Source organism: Harmonia axyridis, chromosome 2 (genome assembly GCF_914767665.1).
Source record: "Harmonia axyridis chromosome 2, icHarAxyr1.1, whole genome shotgun sequence".
Taxonomy (NCBI): domain Eukaryota; kingdom Metazoa; phylum Arthropoda; class Insecta; order Coleoptera; family Coccinellidae; genus Harmonia; species Harmonia axyridis.
Genome location: NC_059502.1, coordinates 63947982 through 63971946, shown reverse-complemented (window position 1 = coordinate 63971946; position 23965 = coordinate 63947982). Strand labels below are relative to the sequence as shown.

Genomic DNA, 23965 nt, shown 5'->3' with positions numbered 1-23965 from the left:
ACACCGATTGCTCGTTTGTAAGTCTGAAAATCCAATACACATTGAAATTTATTTTTCTTAGCAAATTTTCCTAGTCGTAAAAGAAGTCTTTGATAACTAATTTCGAGAACTGATTGATCCAATGAAAGTAAACCATCACCCAAGCATCATGAATCGACGAAATAAGCATTTGGTGTTTAATAATTTCTACATAACATTGCTGAAGATTAAAAATATTCCTCTGCATAGTGAAATAAGCATATTATTTTTCATTCTGAAGAGTTTTGTTGGTAATGAATATATTATGAAAAAAAAAATCGTATTAATCATAAGAATCTAGATCTATCAAATCTCGGAAGAATAGTTTTCAAATTGTTATAGCTATTTATCAGATTGTGGAGAGATTTGATGTGCATTTTGTGGCAGCAGCACCTAACCTAGTTTCCAAATTGTCAAGATTTTTTAATATTAGTTGAAAAATATTCAATCTGTTAATATGCTCTGTTTATGGTTTATAATGGAGCCGCTATGCCATATTAAGAATCTTTCTTTTCAGTTGGTTATCTTTTCATATACCTGATCCCTCTTCAAAAAGTTTCTAGAGATCATTCTGGTTATTATAGGCCCTTAAGTTTACTATCTTCTTTCTCAAAGATGTTGGACTAATAGACTGCTGAAATCTTTACGCAAGTTCAATGTTTTTGTGAGATGTCAGCATGGTTTAATGATGGAAAATTGCTATTTTTGAACTTACTTGCAATATTTTGAAATCGCTTGAACAAGAAGAAGTATCCATAGCTATCGAGCCGGATTTGACCAAAGCATTTGACAGAGTCAATATTTTATTTTAGAAGCTTAGTATCTACTGCATAAGAGATAAGCAATTAAAACTGATTGAGAGATACTTCAGAATAGAATATGCTGTGCCACAGGACAGAGTATATTGGAATTACTGCTCTTTGCTATTTTCATCAATGACCTCCCCAACATCTTCTTTTCTAGTTTCTCAAAGTGCAGAATATATCTTATATTGCATCTTTTTTTTTGCAGATGGTTTAAACATTTCTCAGATGTCACTGATGCCCACAATAAGAAAGAAGGGAAAACGAGACACAATGAATCTAGGCCCGATGATGATGATGATGACGAGGAAAGCATCCAAGAATTCACACAACCTCAGGATGTATCAGAGAGAGCAGAAGAGGTTGACCACGTAGAAAATGAAGAATCCTTCACGGCGCCCGTCAGTGACACAAGCGGTGGAATTGAATTAGAGCGTGACGTTACACCCGAAGAAGAAAAAAATGAAAATAATCCAGAGTCTGCCACAGGTATGTTAGAAACAGTTATTGAGTAATCACCGCCAATAGTTTTCTGAAATAATGAGGTGGTAGTAACCACACTTTAACCTGCAGACATGATTCGTTGAATGCTTTTGAAGATTCTGTGGCTTGGGTATGGATACTACAACTTGGTTATAATGTTATGTCCAATGTGAACTCAATAAAATTCATATACAGAGTGGGCCTCGGTAAATTGTACCCTGGAATTTTACGGAGAACAGAAGGTACGATTTTATTGAAAATTTGGTTTCTTGGGTAGGAACCACTGCTCTATCGATCTAAAATATTTTCAGCGCTGCGGTGTTGCCGCTCATATCAAAATTTGGATTCTCGGTTAGGAACCACTGCTCTATCGATCTAAAATATCGCTTATATCAAAAAGTACTCACAACTGCGATATTTCGAGTAGAACACCCTGTATATTATTACTTTTTTCGATTTGCCTTAAGCTCTTAATTATTTATATATGTATTAACTTTTTTGTATCTATCTCTAGTGGTTTTCGAGTAATTGATTGATTTACTTCTTTTTTTGTGCAAAACAGCTTCAATTAAACATTCATCACTTTGGTACTTTGAATCCTAGAAAGCTGAAATTTCTGGTATGGATTACCAATATCGCAAGTATCCCAAGTACCAAAGTGAATGTTCAATTGAAGCTATATTTTGCACAATAAAAAGGGTAAATCAATCAATCACTTGAAATCCGTTAGAGGTAGGAACAAGGAAGTTGATACATAAATAATTGAGAGGCTGCAGCAAATCGAAAAAAGTGATGATATACAGGGTGTTCTATTGGCAATATCGAAAGTTAATAGTACTTTTCAATATAAGCGGCAAAACCGATAAACCTGAAAATATTTTAGATCGATAAAGCAGTGTTTCCTACCCACGAAACAGAATTTCAATAAAATCGTATCTTCCGTACTCCGTTTAAGTCCACCATCGCTTGTGGCCCACCCTGTATAATTTTCTGAAATATCCAATGGTTAAAAATGAAGAGATTGGGTGGTTTGAGTTTAAATTCTTCTGGTTCTTTATGAATTATTCATTCTTTAATATATCATCAAAGGAAGTTTTGATATTCAGGTTGAAAGCACGATAATGTGAATTAATTTACAATTTTGATTTAGTTGAAGGTGATAGTAGCACTGGAGTGCCTAGTACAGTAACAGCAGAAGAATGGCCACTTATCCAGCCTTCACAAGTGCATGTTGCTGTTCTTCCAGTACATCAAGCAGAATCCAGACTAACGCCAATAGGTAGGCATTAAATTAATATTATAATGCCCTCTATGTTGCTCTTTTTCCGAATATACATTACAGGCATTACAGGCACAATACTAAAATTAATTTGAATTTTTTATTTTACAGAGCAAATTAGACGGAAACATGAAGAAATCAAACGTGCCTTAAAAGAAAAAGAAAACCTTATTGCTGATCTTTTGAGTATTCCACAACAAGAATTTCACACCATTGCCGATATGGTTAGCGAAGAAGATTCAAATTCGGATTCTATTAACTTAACAATGGCATCCATCTATCAAACAATTAGATTACAAGAGGTAAGTGAATATTATTTCGAAACTCACTTGAAATGTTAGGAATGGAAATACTAAACTTAAATTCTTAATAGTTAGAATTGAATTCATTAAGTATTTTCTTTAATCTCTTTGTGATTTTCACTAGAAAGTTAAGGCAAGGAGGCTTCAACAATACAAAATTTCTATTTTGATCACTAGATTGCTGTGTGTTGCAAGGTCTGTGGATTTGGTTTTCATTCCAGATGAAAATATTTGAAATTTTAACTGTTGTTCATAGGCCCCAGATATCTGGAATAGCTATACTTGAAAGTTTGAACTACCCTTATCTTCCTTGTCATTCATTGCAATAAATTGAAGCCTACTCAAGTTGGTGACCTGTGAGAAAATTCTCTTTTCTCTCCCTTTTTCCTTTACCTTTATATAATTCCTTATTTTTTTCGATGTATCCTTTAATCTCCTTGATTCTTTATGGAAGTGCAACAGTTGATATAAAGTATCTGTAAAATATTGCATACTTCCATATTCATAAAAAGCTGCCTTTGTTTTAGAGATTATATGAATTTGGTTACCTACCCATCAAATCAACATTTTTTTAGTTACATACTCATATCATCTCTCGTTATTTTGCAGATAATCAATGATACGTTGAATATATCAGATGCAGGCGAAATACAGGCTACCGGTGGGCAAAACATATCTTGCAGTTCACAAGTAACTGCTAAAAGCAACAATCCCCCATCAATTCCAGTGTCTCAAGTCCAGGATATAGTCAATAGACTCAGCAAACACTTGACTGAACTTTTAGTAAGTATTTGTGATGTTTCCTTTTTATTCATTTGAAATATATAAAGCGATCAATCAAGCGATATAGATCAATCCATAACGGATTGATCTATTGCTTATGAAAATATTAAAAAATAATCACTTTTATGGATAATTTGATATTCACTATTTCAAAAAGTGTAGTAGTAATTATACGTTCATTCCAAGTTTGATTTTGTCCCGTTTTGGAGCTCCATAGTTTGAAAGAGTCTTTTTGAAAATAATATTGAAGCGTTTTCGAAGTTGAAATTGTAAAAGTAGTTTGTGATTGTTGAGATTTTTTGTGACATAATGTTTCATGTGTCGATGGCGACCAGCCAAGCACATTGTGGCTTATCCGCATAGACTAATGACTTTACACAGCCCCAAAGAAAGAGTCTAGCGGGGTTGCATCACAAGATCTTGGAGGCCAATTCACAGGTCCAAAACGTGAAATTAGGCGGTTACCAAACGTGTCTTTCAATAAATCGATTGTGGCACGAGCTGTGTGACATGTTGCGCCGTCTTGTTGGAACCACAGCTCCTGGACATCATGGTTGTTCAATTCAGGAATGAAAAAGTTAGTAATCATGGCTCTATTCCGATCACCATTGACTGTAACGTTCTGGCCATCATCGTTTTTGAAGGAGTTCGGACCAATGATTCCATAAAGCGCACCAAACAGTCAGTTTTTCTGGATGTAACGGCGTTTCGACATACACTTGAGGATTAACTTCACTCTAAATGCGGCAGTTTTGTTTGTTGACGTAGCCATGCAACCAGAAGTGCGCTTCATCGCTAAACAAAATAAAATGGACGTAGTGCGCGATACGTATTCCGCACAGAACCATTATTTTCGAAATTAAATTGCACTATTTGCAAGCGTTGTTCAGGCGTGAGTCTATTCATGATGAATTGCCAAACTAAACTGAGAATAAATCACTTGACAGCTGTTAAATCGGTCGCCATCTTGAACAGTAATGCCAACTTAAAGTTATATACCTCGAAAAAAACACCCGTTATATTGAATGCTAGAAATTGAAGAGTCAAATTCAAAGAAAATTCATGTGGTAAAGTTTTTTGAAAGAAAATCATTATAGGTGTATTAGGTTCCTTAGAAAATTCTCAGTGAAACTTTAAATATATGTTATATCGTAATGGAACCAGCAATGACTGACATTCACTCAATATTTTTTATATTCTAGGATAAACAAAAACAATTGGAAGATGAAAAAGTTCTGATGAGAAACGAATTGTACAAAATGCGTGAAAAACTTCATGAACAACTCTCTATACATGATACCTCAGGATTGTCCTCTGTAATGTCAGATGCTAACATAACACTTGAGAACGAAGAGGTAAGGATCACTTACAGTCATGATGCTTTTCGCTTGTTCATTAGTAGTGATTATTTCATTTTCAATTTCAGGAAGTGAGAATAGATTCTGAGACGACAGTGGAAAGTTAATAATCTGAGAAACTGGGTGTTTGAGTATAATTTCAATTCAAATAAACCACGGCTGTCACTGAAGAGAAACTTTACACTGGTTCCCAAAGAAAATAAGAATTGAATTGAGAAGAAGAATAAATATGTATTTATATATTTTTCTATAGAATGAAATTAATATCAAATTCGCCACAAGTGCAATATAAATGATTCGCTTTTAGTTTATGTTTTTCATTAATATAAATCGCTAAATAACGAATTTTAAATTAAAAAAAATTGTAGTCTTTTATTGTATATAACCTACGTCAGACTCTCATACTGACATTGTCTTCAATGTTCACCAATACCGATTGATTTTAATTATTGTCTGGAGAATAACTTAGGTATATATTTCTAATTTTAATTACTTGCTACGATTATGCTTTAAATATTGTAAATTATGCATTTCAGTAACATTGAAGTTATATTTTGTAATCTTGTTTGGAAGTGAGGCACAAACATCCCGATAAAATGCTATTAACTTCCTTTGAAAGTATTTTTTTTTCATCAAACTAGAAATATATAATCATAAACCTTCAATCATTAATTTTGTAAATACCAATATACATATTGATCGCGTTTTTTTTTTAATGACCTGATATTTTTTTAAATAAATTATTTTGATGAAAGGTCGGAAATTTAATCATGTACACTTATTCCTTGTCGAGTCTAGTGTTAGAGGAAAGTCCTTGCTCCTAAGCTTCTCTTACTAATACTTCAGAAGTCGATGTGTGCTTTCTTTACGAGCAACATTTAATATTTATAATATTCATTTATGGATTTGAATATAATTAGCGAATTATATGAATGAATAACAATTGGAATGTATAAATTGTTATATGTATTTATATGAAATAACAGTACCTATTTCAACAAAATAAAAATTTCGTTGATTGAATTATGGCCCTCATATGAAATTATCATTCACACTCTGGAGTGTACACCTTTTACCTGCGGCTTGATCAATTGAAAACTAAGTTTCAACTTCTAAAATGTATGAATTGTGGAATTCTGTGATGGAATATCTCAGATCGACAGACTAAACGATATAAGTCAAAATTGTAACAATATGCATTTTGGTATTTTTCTATGAAATATATATCAAGTTGTAACCTTTAGTGCGCCGAAATATATAAATATAATAACATTAACAACTCATGTGATATATGTAGATCGTGGTCCACAAATGAGTAACACAAAATAATGAACCTCTGTATCAACAAAATTTCAGTAATTTTTGTTTAGTTTAGTCTGTAGACTTCGAGAATATTCTAAAATTTTTTTACTTGACTCACGTTTTCAGGTTTTTGAACTTCTAAAATTTTTTATTCTGTTTTATAATTGAAAAATGAGAAAAGCACTCACAGGAAATTTAGAGCTTTTGTGCACATCCCAAAATTCGTATAACGTTTTTCAGGAAATTTCGCATCTAGGCTTTTTATTCAATATATTATGTACAGGGTGTCTCAAATTCGATGCTCACTGAAAGCATTTCGAGAACTATAAGAGAAAAATCTTCAAAGACCCCAATCTCTTTATTCGAAATAATAAGATATCAGAAAGCAGATCATATATACAGGGTGTCCCGTAAAGACCACGTCAAACCGAGGGAGAATGTAGATCAAAGGATAACCCACCTGCTATGACAAAATTCCTATTATAAAAGTCTTACCGTTTTCGAGATATTTTTTTTTTTTTTTGAAAATAATGAATTTTTGCCCCTTTCAATAGTTTTGCCCTTACGGTTGGTACAATTTTACATCTTTCTGGTTAATTTTTTCAATTAAATATTGCTGAAGAATGATTTTAACGTTTACATTAAAAACATCCTCCAAAATTTTAAAGGGCTATGAGAAATATTTTTATTGGAAAAAAAAGATATGGCTGTTTTTATCCAAATGGGTACGTTTCTGAAAAAATCAAGTTTGTCAATTCTGTTAAGAAATCTTCGATGTTGCATTACTTAGTGAACAATGGCAATTGTTTACGTGCGAAAATATTACTCGCATAATTATTCACATCAACGAAATTCAATTTTGCCAATTGCCAGATGATGAAACATGATTCATAGAATTGATTCAAATAATTGGTTTCACAAACTTTTTAACAGTTTTTTCACAGTGAAGACATTCATTCTCGTTATTTTCCCCATCTTTTTGGAGCTACCCACATTGTCATTTTCATTAAACGACGTTTTTAAATATATGTATATGCTTCATCAGCCAAAATCTCTTCAGCCTTGTCAAAGATGGTCTAAATTATCTTATCCATCTTAAGCACATTCTGTAAATGTGTCTTTCCTACAGAGTTAGAGTGAATCAGAAAATTATTTTCGAAAAAGTTCTTTCCTCTTCAGAATATTAATTCTGATATATTCTAATATTGAATGAAGTACCAGAATCTTAGAACGAACAAACTTATTTATTCTTATGTTTATTTCCAAGTATTTAAGTAAATCCAATTTTGATGATCATTATATCTATGTCGAAATAATGTATTCTGTGTCTGAATTAATTTATGTAATTTTTTATGTAATTACATTTATGTACAATTTTGATACTGTTGTGATCAATATGGTGGGTGATGTATTCAAATACCTATTCAGACCAGTGGCGTACCCAAGGGGGGGACAAAGGGGATATACCCCCCAGGAGGAATATCCATTATATGTACCAACACTACCAACCTTATATATCACAATATTATTATGAGTAAGCAAACTTCTTTGGGAAACTTCTTGAAAAGAAGGAAAATTTGAAAAAGAAGCGACGGTAATGATGAATAAGAAAATTGGACTAGCAGAATCTGCGGATACCTGAGTTAAAAGTTGATAAAATAACGTGCTGCCTTCGAAGGTGAGTAACGATAGTTTGATTCGGTTTTTTTGTCATCATTAGGGAGAAAATTCAATGGATTTCATGTAATATTTGAATGAAACATAAGTTTTTGGTTACCTATAAGGAAACGAATAGAATAATTATATAAATTAAATCATTATTTCATGTCTATTGAGCAACATCGCTTCGACAAATCTTTGGTATTCTCTCAGATTTATTCGATCCACTACATTTCAAGGAAGATTTTCTAATGATTCAAATTCCTACAAACACGAAATTCGTTCATTTATTCAATAATCAGTAAATAAGCATTTGGTACACTATATACATTTAGTTTAATTGAATAAAAAAAAATTGAATTGAATTCAATATAGGAAACTGAAAACAAACAATTCTCAAACACATAATAGTTTCATAAACGTCGAATATAAATATAATATATAAATTAAATTTCTACTGGTAACTGTTATTGTCCACATTTCAAATATATCCGAAAGATTCTATAATTTTGATAGACTTAAAATTAGCGATATGTATTCAATTAAGTACATTTGAGAAATACAACTATTCATGTACGCCATATATTCATCATTTCGATTGATTCAGAAAGATAATATGTTGGTGTGTGAAATATATTCAGTATCTCCCTATTCAGGAAATATTTTTTTATTGAGATTAATAGCTAAGCATTATAGAAATATGTGGCCATAATTTCTGAACAAAATTCAATGGAATTTAAAAATTCTTTTAATTACCAATTATTTCGGAATAAAATATATTTCTTCAAAGTAAGTTATGTAATTTTCTGTACATTATGTTCCTTTTTGAGTATAAAGCACGAATGTTGAATACAATATGTATGGTAACTTCAAAATTGCTGCTAGATTTCATTAATTATCACTAATATCTATAAAAATAATTGAAAGGGTAATATTATTACTTTATATACTCAAGAACCATGCTTCGTAAATAATAGGTACAAGTAATAAAAAATAGAGTTCAGTAACATTTACATCTAACTAATTCACCTTTCAGAATTAAAACCATTCAACGACGATAATATTAAATATCTTTCTATTCAAAAACAAAACGAAAAATTCAACAGAAATCAACAAATTATTTCAACTATATCCAATTAGTCAGTACTATTCTATCATCTCAATCTCAAGTTTGAATGAGTCGTATATCAATTATTATTCAATTAGATATCTATATTTTACAACCAGGAACATTCTATTCTTCAAGATTTGTTCTTCTTAAGCGTGGGGTGCGTCATCTGCATACAAACGAAGGAATCCTGAAATGGAATTTCGGTTATTAAATACGTATTAAGTATTGATTTTGAGTATATATACCGGGTGGCCCACTAAAGACGCGTATCTCATTTTAAGGGAGTAAATAAAAATATTTTGAAGATCTTTTTTGTGATGTGTAAAGGGTAATCAGAAGCATAATTTGAAATTATTCTGATATATACAGGATGTCCGGAAACAAAGATATAGACCAATGTTTTTCAATGATACACCTTGAATAAAGAAATGGAATGGCAAGCTCAAATAATTAATGATGAGTTTCTTATCAATTATACCTTAGAAGCACCCTTCACGAGAAAATGTCGAAAAACTGAAAAAAGTGAGTTTTTTTATTCTAAGTTGAAAAAGTTGACCAAACTAATTTTCCTTCGACTTCTAAACTTTAATTCCTAATACAATAATTATTTTTTTTTAATTTTTTCATACTGTTTATTGCTCACTAGTCATTCAAAAGTAGAGAAATAATTGAAATGAAAAACTATTTTAGCCGTATATTCACATGGAAATTCAATATACTTTTTGGTGATAAGTTATTAACGCAATGGAACAATTCCTTAAAATTTCTTAATTATACTGGGCGTTTTACAATGAAGTACCGTATTTGCAAGCTGATAACTTTTGATAGAAGAGTCATAGAGGGCTCAAACTTTTTGCATACTATTTCTTATATGCTCAATTTTTTTCTGAAATAAGAGATAGAATTCATCTTATAAAAATTCATGAGCAAATTCAAATATTCGACAAGAAAATGTTTTTTCTCTATGTCTTATGTTATATGGAATATTATGCAAAAAGTTTGACTCTCCTATCGAAAGTCATAAGTAACGCTTATACAGGACTTCATTATGAACCGCCCTGTATAAATTGGAAATACTGAAATATACGAAATCTCACCCAAAAATTGGATTTTTTACGGGTCCAGTCGGTCCTTCGAATTCTTGATGCGGTTGTTGGTACGATGTGGTCCTCCTCTGATTTGGAGGTATGTGCCAATGTTATTCAGAGGATACAGCCATCGGATGATTCAAACTCCAAGTATTGTTGTGGCATTTATCGCTAGAAAAATATGCATAATATACTAGAGTGTCAAAAAGAACTGGACAATGGTCAATAAACAAGAAATATCTAATAAAGTATTCAAATTATTGTATCGCAAAATTGCTTAATTGGAAAAAATACCATCAAACAATCCAATAATCAAAATAGACAATATTTTGAATGAAATTACTTTGAATATAAATGAAACTACCCTTTTATTTAGATATTCCAATTGAAAATCGATTGAGCATTCAGAAAACATGGGAAAATTTTATTTAAGTCTATTGAATAAGGAAAAATTTTTTGTTTTCGAGAAAATCGAAAGTACAAATAAATGTTAAATAAGTTAATTCACAGATTTTTTCAATGATTTTGAAAACCAGAAGAATTTGCAGTTTTTTTTCTGAAAACATTTTTTTCCATAACAACTTTCCAAACCTATGCTTGAGAGTTTGGAGAGCCCGTTAAAAATACTATCATATTGATGTTTCACTTTTTAATTTTTCCAAATTCCAAATTTTTTCAAAATCTAGTTATTGTAAAATGATTTTTATTGTAAGGTAAATAATTAAATCAGTACAAAATGTAGTGATCCGCTTACGTGAAATACACTGTACCAACTCATTTCATTTAAGACCTCACAGTACCTATAATTCAAAGTCTCCGTATGTGTACTCTTCTCCACAGAATTTTAATTTATGTGTAATTATGTTTCATCCTAGGAAACTGAATCTTCCTGCATGATAAGAGTGCGCTTACGTCAATCTTAATTCAAGCTGCAGTAAAAAGAAATCCATTATTATTGCATGAAAAACAAGGCTTCAATTACCATAGTTAGAATGATCCGATTTAGGTCAAATATGAGCCGTTTTGTTCGATACATTGTTGCCATTTTTTCATAGAAGCCCTTGTCATAGGAGCCCTTGTCCTATCGGAAAAATATTGAGACATTAGATTTTCACAAGCCTCTGTTGAAGCGAATTTTTCACCAGCAAAATTGCTCGCCATGGACTATAATGTGGATGCATAAAAACCTCCCAACCAAGCTTCCAGTGCTTTTGGCGAGTCACTATTGATGTGTGTGGCATCAGTGGCGTACCCAGACATAAGCCTTGGGGGGGGGGGGGATAAAGATGAAAAAATTTCAAATTTTCCTTCTTATCAAGAAGTTTTCCGAAGAAGTTTGCTTACTCATAATAAGATTGTGATATATAAGGTTGTTACATAAAATGGACATTCCTCCTGGGGGGAGATATATCCCCCTTATCCCCCCCCCCTTGGGTATTCCACTGTGTGGCATGGCGTTGTCCTGATGGAACACAATTCCTCACCTATTGGTCAAAGCTGGCCGATTCTGGGCGATTGCTTGTTTCAGACGGTCAAATTGTTGACAGTACAGTTCCGAGTTAACAGTTGTGCCATAGGGGAGCAGCTCACAGTAGATAATTCCCTGCCAATCCCAACAAATACAAAACAAACCTTTCTTTTCGATTTCCGACCACGACCGTTTTCGCTTGACGGTGTCGGAAGTGATCCAATTTTCGTCACTACTCACCAACCGCCTCAAAAATGGGTCGATTTAGTTTCGATTCAGCAGCGATACGCAGATGGCAATTCGGTCCATGAGGTTTTTTGCGTTAACTCGTGTGGTACCCATACATCGAGCTTCTTCGTGAGACCAGCCTTATGCAAATGGTTTTTGTGCAATCTTTAGCTCTTGGGCAATCGAAACAGTGCTTCTCCTCGAATTTTTTTGACAATTGGCCTTCCAGTTCGCAATCGACGAAACCAAAATTGTGTGTGATTGGCTGTTAGAGTATCAGGACCATAATACTATTCACATTTTCTGTGAAATATATCGTATTTTTTGTTTGCTAATGTTCATTATTGACGCGAAATAAAATCAGTCAACTTATCACAAAACTGCCAGAAAAGTTTTTGTAGTACGAAATTTCATCTTCCTAACACCATCTAGTGGAACCCGACCGGACTCATACAACGCGAGATACAGATAACTAAAGCCTTCTATTTGAAAAATAATGGATTTCTTTTTACTTCACCTAATATAAAATCAGTGTATGGCGGTTGGTTAGAACCCCGTGTCTTATAATAATGGTGGATTTATTCACCAGTCCTAAGAACTAAGACCTAAGAATTAAACGCTAACAAATCAATGAGGGTGTTTATGCACGTTTCCTAAGAACTAAGAACTAACACTAGCAGGCCAACTGTTAACTAAGAACTAAGGGCTCAGGTAAAATATAGAAGTTCATATTGAGAGAGGCTACAATTTTTGCGAAGGAGTCCAAAGAAACCTAGGCACCTAAGTCTTCTGTTTTCATGAGAATCAAAACACCAATAAATGATTTTGAACTCTTTCTCTTTGCGAAGCATATAAGTAGAGGTCAGCACTGTCGACGGTCGATTATTTCTTTCACAAAATCATCTCTATGTAATGATTTTTGGTAGGTTTTTTATCAGTGTTTTGTACATTGTACAATCATCCATTCTTTTGTGAAAGAAGAATATATACCGATATTTTTTCGTTCGCAAATAAAAAATATATACTTTCTACAAAGTTATTGTTTTAGGAAATCATTTGAAAACCCAATGAAAATCGGTGATTTGTAAGAAGAAATATCTTTAATTTCGTTTTGAACTGAGCAGCCACGTGCTGGTGGTCCCTCTTAAGCATTCAATATTTACACATAGTTAAGGTTTGACAGTTTCCTGAATAATACGAGTAGGAATTTTTAATAACTTATTCTGTCGAATCGGACCCAATTTAGGTAGTTAAACAATTACCTATGAATTAAAAAAAAATGAAAACAAAATGAAAACAAAAGAAACAATTTCGACTTACTTTCCAAATAGCGGGTGCCAAAGATGTTTGTGAGCTTCCTGCATCTCCTCTATACTAGCGGTTGTACTTCCAACTTCACCAACGTCATCGTTTCTGGAATGTTTCGAGCTGTTGAAGGAATCGATCACAGGCAGTTGATGCATTATCTTTGATTTAACTCCGACTGTCGAGCTGGCACCTGAAAGATCAATAGGCTGGCTGACAGCACGGTTCGATTGTCTGCGCACATATTTTTCTTTCGAATGGTGAACATGATTCGGCTTATTACTTTTTTGTTGCAGATGGATATTGCTTGTTACTTTGTGATTGTACGGTTTTTCTTGAGGTTTCTGATGATTATAAGACACCTTATGATTCTGAAAAGGTATCTGTTCGGCCATGCTTTTCTGAAGGCATCTATTAAACTGAGGTAACATTGGTATATTGCTTTTCATATTTAGTTGGCAAGCTTGCGGATGATTCGCGTATGTATTCAAGTTAGAGAGCGCTGATGGAGTCTGAAAGAACTGATGTTGCATTCCATATTTGTTTTCCATCGAGTACTTTCTACTACTAGGGATGTATTTTCTATTAAAACCATCGTTTTGAACTCCCTTCATCAAATCATCGAAACTACTTCTTGTTTCTTGCTTAGTAGAGGGATGTTTCTGCCCTAATAACGCCGATTGAATCATTGACCTTTGCCACAAATGCATTTCAAATGGGTTGTTGTAGGTTGGTAATCGAAAATTTCCGGGTACAGCTGGGATCGCACTATTCAACATGAGATGAGAGAAATTTGGGGAATGTGCTGGCATTGATCTAACCATATTCGTATTGGCTAACATCTGTACAATATCGGAATTGCCACCGAACTGTGATGCTTCGAATTGGTTCAAGTAAGGTAACCATAACATTGGATTCAATGCTGGATTCGATGCCATATCTATTTCACTGAAATCAAATCCATTCAATTCTTCATGATTTTTAGGGAAATTATCTCTCTCAATAGGCTGCTTCGCTCTCTCATTATATTCCATAGGTTTCTTCTCCAATATCTTATCCGTTTTTTCATTTTTGGAGTTCGTCTTCGATAGTTTCTCCAGAGATGAGCTCTGTTGTTTTATTATTTCTTCTAGTTGTTGTATCGTTATGACTAAAATATCAGGATCTTGGAGTAAATGCGGAAACTCTAACGCTTCCGGTAATCTAAGTTCAGGCCTTTTCTTCAAAAGTTCTGGTATTTCATTTCCTGGATTTGAAATAATTTTCCTCAAATTTTTTTTGGGCACCAACATAGGATCGGGAATATTGAGTGTTTCGTCTAATAATAATTTATTTAGTTGCCTTATCGGGCAACTGTCATCATTTCCTATAAGTTTGGTTATTTGCGGTGATGTTTGAGACAAGTCTTCGTTTCTCTTCTGTTCCATATCTAGTACATTTGTTGAGGTTAAATTTTCTGAAATTTTGAGTTTTTTCGCTGGGGGTTGATCATCAATCGGCAAATTATTCACTTCTTCCGAACATGTAACTGTAGGACTGGCAGATTTTCTACATTTACCCAAATCTAACGGAGTTTTTTGTCCTCCGTTCGATAAATCTGTATTTCTTGAACCAGCAGGAATTTCTTCAAGTGAAGTTGACTTTTCTTTCACGTTCGTATTCATATTAACAGTGCTTCCTGGTGAAAGAATGCCTGGCGATGGTAGGATTGCTGGTAAACCGCTGGGTTGAGGAGACTGCAAGGCTTCGGAGTTCTGAGAAGGTGGTCTATATCCTCCTGGTGTCATCTTGTTCTGCTTTGGTATGCTCAAATCGGTAGGCTGCTCAAAATAATCATTCCTAGGCGGTATTTCAATCGTTAAATCTCTCATCGATTTCAACGATAAATCCGTGGGTTCCTCTTGTTTCACGTTTTCAGAAAGTATGCTATCTAAACTTTTTTCTATGAGATTTTCTAATTCGTTAGGTGCTGAGTTATTTGTCACTTTGTCTGCATAACTGTCAGACTCGTATGTAGGAACATCTGTTGCAAGTAAATTATCACAATGGCTCGTTCCTACCTCATCATATTGATTCGAATCCACTTGTAGGCTCTCGGACTCTGTCGCTAATTGTTCTTTTGTATCACATTGGGTCGATTCCATTTCAGACGATTCAGGACTCCTAAGCGACTGTTCTAACCTGTTCAGTATATCATTCATCGCTAAGTTATTTTCTTCGTCCTCAGTGTAATCACAATCTTCTTTATGTGGTGGATTTATGTTACTTTCAGACATTAAGTTAACGTTGTCGTCTTGAGTGCAAGACTCGATGAGATTTTCTAGGTGCTCCATATCTTTCACGAATACGTTTTGTTCCTCATCTGGTATCACCTTGTCATCCGTTTGATGGTCGTCAGGGATGTCATTCCATCCTCCGGACTGTATTTGTTCGTTAAACTCTAATTCAGCCACAGCCAATAAATTGTCAAGCGGGCTGATGTTATCACACATTTTTTCAACACCGCACTTAGATTCAACCTGCGCACTATGGGTTACTTCACTTTCCACGATATCTCTGATAGAGTAGGACTGTTCCGAATCGGAATAACTCGAGTCTTTCCTATGGATGTGTATTGTATGGGACGGTAACAACGATTCGACGTTTACGGGGGATTCCCAATCAAGAAGGGAGTTTGGGTCTTTGGACAGAGACTCTTTTTCAGCTGGTTCTTCTTCTTCTTGGTCCAGGGTGTTGTCGACCTGAACGGCTGTTGATTTCTGTTTCATTTTGTTCTTCTTGGACTTCTTACGACGATGGTGTTTTCTGTCATCCTCTTCCTTCAGGGAAGGGACTAAGGTTTCTGTCCTTGGAGTCGCCCGCCAACCCTGTGGAGTCTTGGTAAGGAGGATACGGTTTCTTCTGTCGTAATCTTCGCATTTCACTTCCACGATTCGAGTGTCTTCTTGCCTCACCCAGACGAAGATGGGATTGACCCTCGGATTGATCGGTTGATCGGAGTCTTTCGACGCTTTCGCACGACGACGATGCTCGCGCTGTCTGTTTGATTTACGATGACGGTCAGGTCTTATTTTCCGGGGCTGTGGGGCGGCGTTCGTATCACGTGACTCTGCGTTATCGATTAGGACGTCAGTTGGTTCGGTCGACAGCCGCGGCGAGCGCTGTGCATCGGAATGATTTATGCAGGGAGAACAATCGGTATGATGATCGTCTCCTATGTCACTATTGTTGTTTCTTAGGGGACTTTTTCTTAACACTGATATTGGAATGAGAGCCGGCAAGGGCGGCAGCGAGGTGCTGCTCATTTCACTCAACTACTCTCGCACATTTTGCTCGATTACTTCAACTACTTCAATCACTTACATCGGACTGTTTAGAAAATTAGAATCCTTGCGTCCTTGTGGAGTCACACCGTAGATGGACAGATTGTGGGTAGCACGACAGATTATTGTTCCTACGTCATCTTAATCACCTCATAACATAACTAAAACCGATCCACATCTGACAGTTCGCAGTAGACATGCACTGTGGAGGGACATGCTCCATGAGAATTCCGCTCGAACAGAACCGAAGGTAGGTCGAAGATACGCGACTGCTCCTCAGCTGCTTACGATCCACGAAATTATGTTTGTTTGTAGACGGTGGCGGGCGTTTTCAATTACAAGCCACGCCCACCGATCTGTATCGGCCAACAGAGTGTCACATTTTAAATAAATGATGGGGAGTAACCTGGTAGACCTTATTTATAATGTATTAATAGTGAACCCCTTGATCTGATTATCAGTAATTGATTTGGTAGTTTATTTTTCAATTTTTTGAGCATACCCAAAATTTAGGAAACAGTTCCAAAATGTTCATGAAAAATCATATAATATCGAACCTTTTTTTTTACTCGAATAAAATAATTGGTAAATGGTTACAAACACCCCCTCCTCGTATTTTCCATTTCTTTATTATTTTTCATTGTAAATGGGCATTCTAGAATGATTCTTCATGATTTTCAAAGATGACTTTATATTATTTTTGCAGGTTTGTTAAACGGGATAGGGAGTGAACAAAGGTGGCTAAGAATCTTCGAATAAAAGAGTATGAAAAAGTGGTGAATTCAAAGCACATGGAAAGCTGCTTAAAAACTGGTTCGACATCATTGAGCGCTTTCAGCAGAAAGATCGGTATAGCGTAAGTAGCTCCGCTACTGATAGGCATCAGTTTGGTAACGTTAGTATTCCCTGCTGGACAGGTTGATCCTTATCTTGACAGCAATAGGTTCTCTGGGTCCTTCTTTAAGGTTATGTTATGATGAGAGACAATTTTCTGTTATAATATCGATTTTAATTTCCAAGTTTGCTTTCAGTATTATAAAGGGTGTTTTTTTAGAACTATAGAACTTTAAATTGCATAAAACAACGATGGATTATTCGATTTACATGAATATTATTTATCCGCAAGATAATCTTGTGGCATTACATTTTAAATATGATTTCTGGCATATGACCGCCACGGCTGGCTCGGATGTAGTCCAATTTTCGATGACTTTTTCCAACATTTGTGCAGGCCGTATATCGGCAATAACACGGCGAATGTTGTCTTCCAAATGTCGAGGGTTTGTGGCTTATCCGCATAGGCCAATGACTTTACATAGCCCCACAGAAAGTAGTCTAGCGGTGTTAAATCACAAGATCTTGGAGGCCAATTCACAGGTCCAAAACGTGAAATTAGGCGGTCACCAAACGTGTCTTTCAATAAATCGATTGTGGCACGAGCTGTGTGACATGTTGCGCCGTCTTGTTGGAACCACAGCTCCTGGACATCATGGTTGTTGAATTCAGGAATGAAAAAGTTAGTAATCATGGCTCTATACCGATCACCATTGACTGTAACGTTCTGGCCATCATCGTTTTTGAAAAAGTACGGACCTTTGATTCCACCAGCCCATAAAGCGCACCAAACAGCCAGTTTTTCTGGATGTAACGGTGTTTCGACATACACTTGAGGATTAGCTTCACTCCAAATTCGGCAGTTCTGTTTGTTGACGTAGCCATTCAACCAGAAAAGCGCTTCATCGCTAATGGACGTAGTGCGCGATACGTATTCTGCACAGAACCATTATTTGCGAAATGAAATTGCACTATTTGCAAGCGTTGCTCAGACGTGAGTCTATTCATGATGAATTGCCAAACCAAACTGAGAATAAATCAGTTGACAGCTGTTAAATCGGTCACAATCTTGAACAGTAATGCCATCTTAAAGCTATATACCTCGAAAAAAAAAACCCATTATTACCTACTATTGTACTATTTTATTCTTCAATATATGGGAAATTTATTCAGAGCAACATTTTGAGAATGTTGATAAACGTATATGTTTCATCCCAAAAGAACTGTCACAACTGTCACTAATGCCAGTTGCTCAACATGTTAGCTGTTAGCAAAAAGTAGCATAAAATATAGCGTATTCGACTGACTGCGCCAGTGCGAATTAATTCGAATTTTTGTAGTGCTAAATGACATAATTAGCTCGAATTAATTCGAACTGGTACAGCCAGTCGAATACGCTAATAAATTCGCTACTAAAGATGGCGACCGCATACGTTCCATAGCGATAGCGGAAACTGATAGAATGCGTTCAGCAGAAAATTTATAGAATATTGACAACTGTTCAGTCTGCTGAACGGGCTCAATGAAAAGCTAAAAGAGAAAATTTTCTGGTATCACGAATTCATGCACAGAAATATCCTGAAACAAGACACCCTAGACGAGAATTCGAAAATTTGAAGGAATGGTTTGAGCGAACTTGTCCTGTGACCATTTAGGTTTGAGAATACCCCTTTAAGTATAATAAAAACGTGTGCAACGAAGATAAGTTATTGTTTTTAGCCAGCGCTGTTGAGATCCTACATTCAACAAAAACGACCATTTGAGAATAATATCTAGTAATTTGCATTATTATGACACAAATAATCCTCATTTCATAACACCATTGGATCATCAGCAATGATGGTCACTCAACGTTTGAGTGATATCATTGAGGTAGATGGGTAGCCATATTTTCTTTGAAGGGAATGTGTCAATGTTTAGAAGAGAATTACAAAATTATCGGCAATATCCAGTTTCCAAGAAGGTGGATTGGCAGAAGTGGTACCGTTAACTTGCCTACAAGATATGTCATAAAGTGCTTCGGGTACCTTCAACAACGATGAAAGATATGAAAACTCGAATTAGAAATGCTTTTAAAGTAACTTTGACGAAGAGTACCTTCATCTTTATGATGAAGCGAAAATGTTGTCCAGAGAAAATGACAGTAAACTGCAAATTCCAAGCACCGTCAGAAGGCACTTGAAGTGCTCCAACACTCCTGAGTCGGATATGTGCATATACTATAAAATAAATTTATTTATTCTATTTCTGGAACACACAATAAACCATCAATTGATTGAAAGGTTCAAGAAACACCGTAAAGTTGTATGTGCATCTGGTGTGTTACCGAATTTTGCAGCAAGTTCTGGAGTTGTCAAGGCAAAATTTGAAGTGTAGAAGGCAGTTATGTCCATCATCTCATCTACTCCAAAATCTGCTTTGGAATGCTTGGACAAGTGTGATAAAAACCTTCATTTAAATATTTACATATTGCTGAAAATATTGAGTTCTATACTCGAGACTATACCTATGTTCTCTGGTACCCCAGAAAGGACTTTCTGAAATCTAGGGAGACCACTTACTCAAGAAACAAAACAAGTGAAAGCAAACCGAACGGATTGGCTCTCATGAATATTCACTATGGAATAGAGATATTAATGCCGATCAAGTAGCAGATTCAAGAAGAAAAACAGAAGACTGATTCTATAATGAGTAAATAAAATCAAATGTTCTTGTTTTTTAATTGGGTTAAATATATATTTCATAATAAAGACAATAATTTGTTATTATTCCCTTCTGTACACCTCTGTGTTGCACCCCTTGCATTCTCATTTGAAAAAACAGGGTGCTATCGTGTTTGACCACTTTAGAACCATCAGTGTGTGGGGTCATAAATAATTCAAGTTTATTCGCCGATTACTGCAGATTCGATCAAAATTTAAATAATTTTGCTATCCCAAAATTTCCAATAGTGAGCATTGTTAACTGAATCTGTATATTTCGAAAGATTTGTGTATCTAGAATCTATCCTAACGTCGTCCATTGCTTTACAAATGACCATGTTTCGATAGAATCTAATACCTTGTGGAAATCTATGAATGGCAAGTGTTGGGGTAAGTATTCTGAGGTTTTTTCTATAAGTGTAATTTTACTTTGAAGGTGGTCCACTGTCCCAAAACTCTTGCTAAACGCTTGCTCCACCAGTTGGTATGAGTCAAATTTATGTGTGAGTCTGTTCGTAATGATTTTGGTGAGGAGTTTATATTGGTGAGAGAGAAGGCTGATTGGGCGATAATTCTCCAATTTCAACTTATCTCCTTTTTTCAAAGAACAGAAAAACTTCAGCATTCTTCCACGGTTCTGGGATTCAACCCTCTTCTGAGCATTTATTCAAAAGGATCTGCAATGATTGTTCTATGCCGTCTCTCCTCTCCTTCAGCATTCCATAGGTGATATTGTCTTATTCACTGTATTTTCCATTTTTCATCTTTTTGATTTTTATTTTGTACGAAAGTTCTTTGGGTTGCCAGGGATTGGTTTTGGTTTACTTTTGAATCAAAATTGCATTTTCTCGGATTTCCTCTGGTTCTTCATTTAGGTTGACATTCTTGTCTTCGCGTTTCCTGTGGTTGGTGAGTTGACTTGTAGTGATCTTAGTTGGTATTTGTTTTGGTCTTCCTTCTCTTGAGTATTGTTTTGAGAGGCGGGATCGGGAAAATCAAGACATCGAAATGCCCACATTCTACGTTTCCTGATACTAATAGGGGTGTACGTTTTGTGCATTGTTTTTCGACTGGTCACCATTGTTTTATGGTTTGTCTTGAAGATGTTTGTTTCTGTTCGTCTTTCTCAAGTACCTACAGACTTTGAAGTTAATTTTATACAGTTTTGATATAATCAGTCTTCATACACTGGTGCCAAAAGTTTTGTCGTGTTTCATATTGTAACTTCGGTCCTGCTGGTTATACTAAAACCATTATTGACATTGCCAGCAAACGATGTCGTCGCATTTGATTTGATGAATTCTGAATGATTTGGAATCACTTTTATAAATAGGTGTTGATTTTGTTGTGTTAAGCATTTTTTCTTTGAGATATTCGCATGATAACTACCTGGGGAGCCTTCAGCCCTCTGCCGACGTGGCGTCAAGTGTTGCCACACCACCATGATCTCGTTTATTTCATTATTTTCCTAGGTTTGTTTTCATATTGCACTTTATGGAGGGGTCGGGTTTTATTTCACAGCAGGCATTTTGTTTCCCCGCAATACTTTCAGCAAGCTGGGGTTGGGCATCCCCTATTCGCAGAGGGCTGCGCCCGATGAGGGACCTGTTATTATTATATGAACCTGATATTAGATAACCTTATCTTAACAATCCTTAAATTTGCTCTTAAGGAATTCATTTATGAAAAATGCGATCAAAAGTTAAATCCGTGTGCCAATAAAAGAAAAAATTCATGGAATATCGTATGGAATTGCCACTTTACTATTAATATGATTCATTATGTTTATTTTGGAATACAATTTAATACAATGTTCAATGTACAATTTTCATATTCACCAAATAAATTAAATAATATTGATTTTGAGATACTGAAGAGAACTCCGACTCATTTCAATAGCTCTCAGAATTCCAGTTCATTCTATTGAACTGAAGAATGTGGAAAGATCATCCACCTGGCATGTTTTCAACAAAGTATAGTCTTCAACAAAATAATGTTATCATTATCGGCATTAATTTTTCTTATACGCATGGAGTTGAAATCAAGCGATTCAATAAAGTTTTTGGGTTTATACGCTGATAAGAACTTGAGGTGGTGTGAACACGTGGATCATGTTTGCAGGAAATTGATCTCATAATTTTATGCTATAAGACGCATTAGAGACTCACTTCCCTTTGATGCAATTTTAAATGTAATGTATATGTTACAGCCATATAGCCCATAATATTTTAGTATGGGGTAATTATGTTGAATTCAACAGAGTTTTTATATCGCAAAAAAGGATAATTAGGATGATGTTCAGGCTGGGTTATCGAGATCACTGCAGACCTATATTTATTGCAAATGGTATTCTGACAGTACCTTGTATCTTTATTCTTAAGTCTTTGCAATATGTTGAAGAAAATGAATCACTATTTGTCAAGTTGTTTAGTTTTCATAGTTACTCTACTTATCCATGCCTATTCATAGAACTACAAAATTTGAGTCATCTCCATTATACCAAATTATGAAACTGTGAAATCATTTACCAGATACTATCAAAATTTTGGGTAAGTTAAAATTTAAACGAAAATTAAGTCAGTAATGCTTTGTAGAGCATACTATAGTATTAGGGAATACTTAGATGATAATTATCTTTTGTGAATGTATTTACGTAGATTGATTTGTCCTATACATATGATGTCTCACAGGATCAATAATTATTATTATTATTATCTCAAAATAATATATTTATTAGATATAACGGGTGTTTTTTTTCGAGGTATATAACTTTAAGTTGGCATTACTGTTCAAGATGGCTACCGATTTAACAGCTGTAAGTGATTTATTCTCAGTTTGTTTTGGCAATTCATCATGAATAGACTCACGCCTGAACAACGCTTGCAAATAGTGCAATTTTATTTCGAAAATAATGGTTCTGTGCGGAATACGTATCGCGCACTACGTCCATTAGCGATCAAGCGCACTTCTGGTTGAATGGCTACGTCAACAAACAAAACTGCCGCATTTGGAGTGAAGCTAATCCTCAAGTGTATGTCGAAACACCGTTACATCCAGAAAAACTGATTGGTTGGTGCGCTTTATGGGCTGTTGGAATCATTGGTCCGTACTTCTTCAAAAACGATGATGGCCAGAACGTTACAGTCAATGGTGATCGGTATAGAGCCATAATTACTAACTTTTTCATTCCTGAATTGAACAACCATGATGTCCAGGAGCTGTGGTTCCAACAAGACGGCGCAACATGTCACACATCAGCTTGTGCCACAATCGATTTATTGAAATGAACGTTTGGTGACCGCCTAATTTCACGTTTTGGACCTGTGAATTGGCCTCCAAGATCTTGTGATTTACCACCGCTAGACTACTTTCTGTGGGGCTATGTAGAGTCATTGGTCTATGCGGATAAGCCACAAACCCTTGACCATTTGGAAGACAACATTCGCCGTGTTATTGCCGATATACGGCCTGCACAAATGTTGGAAAAAGTAATCGTAATTGGACGTCCAGATTGGACTACATCCGAGCCAGCCATGGCGGTCATATGCCAGAAATCATATTTAAAATGTAATGCCACAAGATTATCTTGCGGATAAATAAAATTAATGTCAATCGAATAATCCATCGTTGTTTTATTGCAATTTAAAGTTCTATAGCTCTAAAAAAACACCCTTTACTTCAAACTGTTTTGCTTATTTCTCACTAAAGCCTTGATTAAGTTTAGTCTGAATATATAGACGAAACGAAACGTTGGATTAGTCCAAATTGGTCACCTAATTTCATTGATCCTAACATTACCCTGTAAATTGAACTTCAACATTACTAGTTACTACATTAGTCATGTATATGTATGTAGTTCTCTTATACGAATTCCCCTGCTTGAAAGCCTCTCTGCTGCACTCTCTGTTTTATCCGTACA

General features: G+C 35.0%; 2 protein-coding genes across 7 annotated transcripts in view; one reads left to right on the top strand and one right to left on the bottom strand.

The window, feature by feature from the left end:
• Positions 1–6049, top strand: part of LOC123673811 (rho guanine nucleotide exchange factor 11) — a 99888-nt gene extending 93839 nt beyond the window's left edge. For all 6 annotated transcript variants that reach the window (XM_045608503.1, XM_045608505.1, XM_045608506.1 and 3 more), the window contains 6 exons: positions 1030–1310; positions 2455–2583; positions 2695–2885; positions 3495–3668; positions 4871–5023; positions 5095–6049. In XM_045608503.1, the coding sequence (XP_045464459.1) occupies positions 1030–1310; positions 2455–2583; positions 2695–2885; positions 3495–3668; positions 4871–5023; positions 5095–5133 (967 nt within the window). In that variant the 3' untranslated portion in view covers positions 5134–6049. The remainder of the gene's footprint in view (positions 1–1029; positions 1311–2454; positions 2584–2694; positions 2886–3494; positions 3669–4870; positions 5024–5094) is intronic.
• A 2210-nt stretch (positions 6050–8259) lies between these two features.
• Positions 8260–17610, bottom strand: LOC123673810. Its single transcript, XM_045608502.1, has 3 exons — positions 13203–17610; positions 10196–10357; positions 8260–9285 (listed from the first exon to the last, which is right to left on the bottom strand). Exons 1-2 carry the CDS (start codon positions 16490–16492, stop codon positions 10297–10299), a joined length of 3351 nt encoding a protein of 1116 aa, XP_045464458.1. The 5' UTR covers positions 16493–17610; the 3' UTR covers positions 8260–9285; positions 10196–10296.
• Positions 17611–23965: the final 6355 nt, after the last annotated feature.